Source organism: Aptenodytes patagonicus, chromosome Z (assembly GCF_965638725.1).
Source record: "Aptenodytes patagonicus chromosome Z, bAptPat1.pri.cur, whole genome shotgun sequence".
Lineage (NCBI taxonomy): Eukaryota > Metazoa > Chordata > Aves > Sphenisciformes > Spheniscidae > Aptenodytes > Aptenodytes patagonicus.
In genome coordinates this window covers 27,286,031-27,294,530 of record NC_134982.1, presented here as the reverse complement: position 1 = coordinate 27,294,530, position 8,500 = coordinate 27,286,031, and the positions used below count along the sequence as shown (strand labels likewise).

Sequence of the window (8,500 nt, the reverse complement as noted above, 5' to 3'; positions counted from 1 at the left end):
TTTTGAAATTTTTTCTGATTCTTTTTCAGTAGTCACCAGTTCTGAAGATACAGTTCTCCAGGCAGTGGAGATGCAAGTTGCTTTCCAAACACCTACCTGATGCACTGGTACTGGCAGACTCATCTTCTTCCTCTTCTGACTCAGAATAGAACTTTTCAGCAGGTTTCTCTTTCTTTGTCTTACCTAGAATTCCAGTCCATTCCTTTGCCTGTAAATAAATTTCAACTTAAGTTTACTTTTACAACCAGCAATACAAAAATATACACACAACACGGCAAAGAAAAACACTCATAGTAGTAGTATTAAGCAGTTTGTAAATAAACCCTCTAAGTAAGTCAAGAGGAACTATTAAACTTCTCTTACTTTACACAATTAGGACAACTAAAAGTTTTGTACATACCTATAAAAAGTGAGATATGTCTATTAGAGAGCCTAGAAAAAGATTTACTAAGGCAGATTAAAAGCATCAGTAACCATAAATAAATTTCTATGCCAAAAGAACCTGAAGTCTGAGAGTTTTACCTCTAGATCCAGCTGAGTTAAGCTTATAACTAGAGTGAAGGGTAAGTATGGCTAGTCACCACACCTTTATCATCCCAAGTTTTAAGGGGAAAACACATGTGGACCCAACAGGCAGCAGAAGTACCAGCAGCCACAGAGGAATTCTATTTCACTTCCTTTGCAATTCTGCAAATAAAGGTAATTCTTACCACCAAAAGAACACCAGAACGTGACAATTCTTTGGCCAGACTTTTTTTCTTCCCATATCCCCCTACACTGCTAGAGAAGCAGAAGAAAAACTCAGGCCAGAAAAAAAACAAATAGGCAGACAACTATATCAACAGAGTGATACAGGTCTGCCTCAGTGACCGCTCTGATCTGGAATAAGACTAACTTTTGAAAGAGCTCTAACAGTGACCTGCAACGGTGTATGGCACTAGAGACACACTGGCTTCCTCTTAAACACCAAAAGCTGCTAAAGCTTTGTAATGCTCCACTCAGCCACTGGTATTTTAAAAAGCTTTAGGCTATAAATAACAATTTAATTGTGGATTGCAGCTTAATAACTCAGCTTCACTCACATATATTGTGTAGGCACATGCAGTATTAGAGGAACCACAAAATTAATGACAATGAGACACTCTCCAAAGAAAATACTTCCAAAAAAACATGGGGAAAGGATTTTCATGTTTGTTTTGAGGTTTAAATGGTTGGAGGGAGATGTTTTCTATTATGTTGTAGATGGATGTTACTCCATTTGATCAATTTCCTGCAATACTTCTTGTTTTTATGGACAAAGGCACCTCCACACATTCTTTCATGCCAACCCTATCATTTATAATCCCCAGCTTGAGCTGATTGCCTTCAGATTCTCCCCATAAAAGCTTTCAGAAGTTTGTACACAAATACCTCTTTTCCTGAAATGTATATAAGAAGGTAGACAAGTAATATTAAAGTACTAAGGAGAAATGCTTGTTCCATCATGTTGCTGTTCACTGACTTCTGCAAGTCATACCTATTTTTTAGAATTTTATCTATCTATTCTATGCCTAACATCTTATATGCAGATTAATTCATGTGCGATTTACTGTAAAAGTTGGCTCCTGACAAGGACCACATGCTTTTCTGGGTATACCTGTTACAATGACATACCTCCGGGAGCATCATCAGCACACTATATTCCAATACATTTATATTTCTGTTACTGTTCAATAGCTTTCACTGACATTTAGGACGACTCTGGTACCTGACGCATAAATCACAACTCTGGTACCAGAACATGACTTTGCCTCAGCATTTACAATCCAGTAACAAAAAGCTATTGGTAACAGAAAACCAGTTGACCATAATGTCAACAAATGACTAGTGCACTAATAGATGACACTTTCCTATTATAAACTTTCCCAATTCTCTCCAGATGATCTGAAATGTAAACCCTGGTCTCTGCCAAACTTTCACTTTGAAACATACATAATTTTTCCCCCTGCCACTGCCTTTTGTTTATATTACTTAATTTTTTTCTGTTTAGACTTGGATTTGTACATGAACAAACCTCTGCTCACCTTCTACTCTGGTAGTCCAGCTACACTCATCATTAACAGCAATTAACATACCGCACAGTGAATATGAGGTATGAAATCAAAAGTGAGATGGAGGAGAAAAAAGCCCATTTAATCCACAAGCGAAGCAGAAGTGGCCTATAATTGATCCACTTCTCTCACTGAAAAGAAAAGAGCAAGCATCGTATAGGTTTCCACATGTTCCGTTTCCAAGCTAAAATAAGCAACTCGGATGTTCACATGCCTCAATGTTTTTCAGTACTGCATACAGATAGTATTTAAATACTTGTATTTTAGGCTAATATTCTATATTGACAAGTGCCTTCAGCGAAGTTACTTTTAATGATGCTGACGTACCGACTCAGCTACATCAACGTTTCGGACGGAGGGGTCAGACGCCACCTCTGGCCAGTCGGACAGCTCCAGGTAGCCAGTGGCTCGGCTGTTCAGCGTGTGAGACAAGGTGCCAAGCTGGAAATGATCCCGATCTATTAAAAAAAGGGGGGGAGGGGAGAAATACACAAACACTATGAGCTCTACCACAAAGAGCAATCTTAATCAGGGTTAAAGGTAATTGCCATTATATTACCTCAAATGTCATGGAATAAATATAAACTAGGAAGCTCTTCATAGGTCAAAAAACTGATTTCAGTCCATAGATTACAATAATCTCCCCCATAATGGTCAATAAAAAAGCTAATCAGTCAGTGTGTTTAGAGGTGTTGCTCTGAAATGTAGCTTCTCTAAAAATTACTTTACTGTGAATATTAAGAATGACAGCACAGTTAAACAATCCATATACATGTCTTGGCACAAACACATCCAGAATTTTAATAGTTTTTCTTCAAAATGGAGCTCCTTTTAGAGCTCCAAAACTGGGACTAAGTAAGTATGAAAATCAAAATTGCAAATTGTCAGAATAACAGAGCATTTTTAATTAAGATTATCTGATAACCTTTTGATTTGAGAAGACAGACCATGGTTCTTACTTGTAAAAGGACAGGGAAAATGCAAAGGGAAAATTATGACTTTGGAGAAAAACAATAAAAATCTAATCTATTGAGATTCAATTTAGTTCAGATTCATAAAACATTTGCAATACTCACATTAACAATCTTCTATTAAATTCCAGATAAAAGACTAGAGCTATTTTCCCACATTGAAGAATAGTTTTCATCAAAAGACACACCTTCTGTTATTTAAATCAAATTTTAAATCCACATGAATTGAAATGGATCAGTTTGTCAGGGTTTATCATCAGAGAAATGCACTGTGTTCGCACCATGCAAACCTTGCTTGCTGAAAAGCAAGTAAGCAGAGCAAGTACCTTTGCATATTAATCATTTGTATTTGCTAAGTGACACAATTTGTGAGCATATTTGAAATAGAACAGGCTGCCACATTCCTTTACACAATGAACATTTACCAAATGATTTTGGCAGTTATACCTTTAAAAGGAGACTCAAGCAATGGGGCAGGTTTCTGTGCCAGAAATATTTTTTTGGCATATTTGCTTAAAGCTCCACTCTTCTCATTCGGAACAATAAGCTGCCTAATAAATCTTGTACGGTCTCTGATGTCGTAGCTTTGATCATACTTGCCGAGATTTAATACGTACTGGGTAAGCAATTTTGTCTGTGGAAAAAAACAGGACAAGAACAGAATACAAGTTATTTATGATTATTGATAACTCTGGATAAACATATTTAAAGAGGTAATAAAAATGAATGGTTATGTCAAACAAATGTTGTTCCACAGGGAATATGCATTTCTAAAGCTGCAAATGGAATTCTGAAGCCAAAGCACATGTCCTCTTCTGTATTGGGGAGGTGAATGCTGAGTACTGAGAAGCAGCCATGTGCTAGATTATTAAACTGCTGAAGTGGAAAGAAAGGCATCATTAAAAAAATAATCATATATGGCAAACCCGCTGAAGGGTCTACGTGAGGATAATGAATGTGGAAATACAACTAAAAACATGGCACTCAAAACTTAATCGGAAAAATATGCAGGACATCAAAACATCAGAGGGTATTAGGGGGCTGGCAAACTGCTTCTGCTGAGGTGTGTTTTATGAAGAGATACTGTCCCTGGCATAAGCAGTGTCTGCACTCTGACTGCACTCAGTTACTTTATCCTGAATTATGACCCATTAAAGCAGACACATGAATCACTGAACTGGATTACTGCAAATTATTTGCAGTGCATTTAGCTGTTACTTTTTCATAAAAGCAAGCTGCTGATGCCCTCTAAAAACCAGGATAAAAGACTTCTTCCATTTTTTTCTTGAAGCTTAAAGCCTCCAGTAATATCAGTCATTTATTTATTTATGTAAGAGAGCAACTTATATTATCACAGCTTTTTACAGCATAATAGGACTTCCTAATTTGATGTCTGAGAATATTAACATGTATTAAATAATTTTAATAATTCAGTTTAATTTTAAAAACTAAAAAAAGAATATAAAAAAATCAGGGAAACTTTCCCAGTATCTTAGAAATAATGTAGTGTAACCAGAACAATAGTGCTGAACAGACTTGTATCCATTAGATACATTTAAAAGTAGTATGTCACTTTCTTTATGTGCAAGCAAACAGCAGAAAGATCAAAAATAATATACCATCATAAGGAAGTAAATTTTTAGTATTTCAACTCAGAATGAATGAATAACACAGGGTTAAAAATGTATTGTCAAGGAGGACTTATTTTCTTTATAGAAAGAAACAATCTTGCATATATATCTTGTTTATCATGCTACTGTTATAACAATAACAGTTTCAATCATGTGAGTGGAAAAATATGTAAAAAAAATTGATTTGGTTATGCGCCATTTGCTAAGAAAAGTTCAGTTTAATAATTTCCACCTTGAGGATGCAAGTTAAAGTTTTTTTCTAGAGATGTAAAAATACTTTTTCAGAATATTGATTAAGTGAAATACACAGCAAACAAAAAATGGTTTTAATTTTTAACCACATACAATGCAATGTATGCAAGCATTTCACAAAATACCCTATGGTACCAAAGATTTGAAGAAATTAGTCATATTATGTTAGAATAATAGTAAAAGCATAGTTAAAAAAACCTTTCAGTGAAACACTGTTTGTTTCTTTTTTCTCTCTGATACCCAAGGATCGTTCTGTGAAAAGATATTTCTTCCCCCAAGGTACTGTCTTAGCTCTGGGAAAGGTAAAACTTTCCCATATGTATTTCACAGCTTATTGGCAGCTATTTCTGTATCAGGGTATAAAATTTTAAACAACTGCCTCAGACAGAACATACGTAATCTGCACTCATGCAGGACTTATGCTGTTCAATCTAAATGGAATTGGAAGGGAGGGTTTCCAGGTAGCATGAATTAAACTAAATGAGGGATACCTCCTTCAGCCTTTGCCATCACTTCTCCTCTGTAAAACAAAACAAGACTCCTTGCTGTCATGGCAGAAAGCTCAGCAGAACAGATCATAAAACAAAGTGGTCTTTGCTTGTGAATTGCTATAGGGATGGGAAAAGTTGAGGGTCTTGCTATCATGGTGGGCACTTTTTCAGTGAGCATTGATGGAATTAGATAAAGAGTTGATCCTGAAAGACTGTGTTTTCTTTAATGGGATCATTTTCCCCATGATCCTTTCCCTTTTCCTCCTCCCTTTCCTCTCCCCTAAAGTATTTTTTCCATATTGTCCAATACAGATAAAGACACAAAGAATTTATATGGAAGAATGCTCCGTATCTGCAAGAAGTCTCCTTGCAAGCATCATATATAGTGCAAATAGTTTTCATGAAAACAGCAAGAAAACACTATTTTTTTTCCCTTGTCTTACGTCAACACAACCAAACAAGTAGCAAAGCTTTTCTACATGGAGGTAGCTAATAGAAACAATTAATTTTAATTAAAAACAAAAAATAAACTAATGAATACACATCAGTTTTTCCAACAAAGGAATATCCAAAAGAAGCTGAAAATTATTTGAGCAAGCATGTTAATTTGGTGAAATATGACAGAATCTGCACACCATGACTGCTTCATAGGACAGTAAGACAAAATATTCTGATATATGATATAATACATTATCATATGTCAACATCACCCGTTATATGGACATGCTTATTATATAGGCATTGTATCATTTCTTTTATCCCCACACTGTTAGAATCTATTACTACTTTTTGTACATTTTGGTTTGGCTCATATGAAAAGTATACTTCAAGTCATTCTTCAGCAACATTTCTAGAATTTTCTAGTGGCAATAATTTTATTTAAGAATTTAATGCCTATCCTATATTAGCAGCAATTAACCTTTTGGTAGATCCCCACTTGAAAAATTTTAAGTATCACCAACAGATGAGGCTCTACAATGGGAGAGAAACAGCTATCTATCCACTCTTTGGTATCATTAGCTTGCAGTAACTTGATTCTTTAGATACATAGGATAAGGCTATTGTGCTAAACCACATTTGACAAACCTATTTACACACTAGGACTACTCAGGACTTTTTCTGGTGCGACTCCTACTGTGTTACACAACAGAAACCCATCAAAATCTCTTTCTTCTTCCTGCTATATGCAAGAAACAGCTAAGGCAATTAGATGACATTTTCTGCATAACACTTTCTCTTATATGAGCTCCATTTAGACAGCTATCTAGCACATTCATAAGGATTTTTATGTCCCTAAGTGATGAAAAAAGGAAGCAAGTTTACCAAACAACATAGACAACCAGAGGAAAGCCTGTTCTTATTATATATTTATCCAGATAGGATTGAACCTGAAACTCTTCCTTAAATTATAAACAGCCTTTGAAAATTCATGGGGTGATCACAGGATTTAAAGGATATTGGAAATTCTTATAAAAAATCCTGAAACTTAAAAAGCATTCCTGAGAATGTGCTGCATTAAGTGTTTGTACATACACCTAAGGAAATGATCAGCAAATAATAGATTCACAGAAAGAGAAAAATAACAAAGTCTTATTTCCTCCAGAATTTTGTGCTTTTCTCCAAACAAGACTTAACAGATGAGTTTTACCTGCCTTTCCCTCACCTGGGGAAAAAGCTCCTTTCGTCTGTTTGGTTGGTGTTGAGTCTCTCTTGGCTATCCTACCACTACTTTTCAATGAAGTGACATTGTATCTTTGAGATTTTCACAACTCCATTGACTTTGGATGAAACTGATAAAGGATTCAAAAAAGTATTACGTGGTGGGGTAGGATATGGAGGGAGAAAATATGGGGATGAGGAGAGATGGACAGACTGACAACTGAGCAGTCAAGTGTACAAGATTTGCCTTCAATTTTGAAAAATTAGACTGAAAAATAGTGGACTTTTTAGGAACTGAAGTCACTGCAGAAAGAAATGATTTAATACTGAGTGAGTAAAGAAGAGTTACTTCTGGGAATAAGGATGTAGATATAGGAAGAGTGTTGCTAGCTCCTAAAGGCAAAACCATCATATTCTGTTTTGGAAGGAGCTTTGAATCAAGCCAATTCATCAACCTACTCTGTTAGAATTTTGTATATGAATAGCTTGACCACTTGAGAAGACAACTTATTTTTCCACTAACCTAAAAGGGGAAAACACCCTTTGATGAAATTCATTGTTTAGTAGGCATGTCTGAAAACAGCTTCTTCTGCTTTATCATAATTACCATATTTGAACAAAGGGTTATGCAACACTTATAATGACAGTTTAAAATGTATTAAGATGTGAAACTGGAAAAAGAGCATCACAGAAATCATCATCTCCTTGTAGGAAATGGATTTTTGGCCAAATATGGTGTGTAAAATTACAAAAATTACATGGAAAATTAGTAAATATATATATAATATATATAATATATATATAATATAAATATATATTAGTAAATAATGGGCCAAAAGGAGACAGTTTAGATAATCAAACCAATCTTTCCCTAGCTCAGTCAGCATTTTCATTAAGATAAGCACTGACAGAAAGAAGTCACCTTTTGTTACTGCCCCATTTTAGACTGCCTAAGCAAAGGACAAGCATTCATTCTTATCTGAATGCATGGAAGACAGTTTATCTCCCACATGCCCTACAGAGTAAAGTCTCAGACAGATCAAGTCTGCAGTTGGATACAGCTATCAAGGAATGAGAAGACACCACAGTTGCAGAGGTACAAGATCCTGTGCTGTCCAAGCTGCTGTAAAACAAAGAGGTCTAGCAGCCCAGGAAAGTGTATACATCTCAGACAATATACGTTCTTCTACATTTGGAAAAAAAAAACACCACAGAACTTTGCTTTTGCAACCTTTTACAGTAATAATTGGAATGACAGTGAAAAATTAGTGTCAAGATGCTATATTCCATAGCCAGAGAGTGACGAAGTTCACAGTGCTGTCATTGAGATGAATGAGGCAGCTGGCACCTCTCATAGCTATTGTTTTCCGCTGCCTGGAGATCTAAGTTCACCTTTTTGTACTATC

At 35.5% G+C, this 8,500-nt stretch overlaps 1 protein-coding gene across 5 annotated transcripts in view; it reads right to left on the bottom strand.

The window, feature by feature from the left end:
* The window catches only part of AP3B1 (adaptor related protein complex 3 subunit beta 1), a 169,445-nt gene that overhangs the window by 65,307 nt on the left and 95,638 nt on the right, over nucleotides 1-8,500 (bottom strand). For all 5 annotated transcript variants that reach the window (XM_076363229.1, XM_076363228.1, XM_076363227.1 and 2 more), the window contains 3 exons: nucleotides 3,509-3,695; nucleotides 2,418-2,548; nucleotides 97-208 (listed from right to left, as the gene is read on the bottom strand). In XM_076363229.1, coding sequence (XP_076219344.1) covers nucleotides 97-208; nucleotides 2,418-2,548; nucleotides 3,509-3,695 — 430 coding nt within the window. The remainder of the gene's footprint in view (nucleotides 1-96; nucleotides 209-2,417; nucleotides 2,549-3,508; nucleotides 3,696-8,500) is intronic.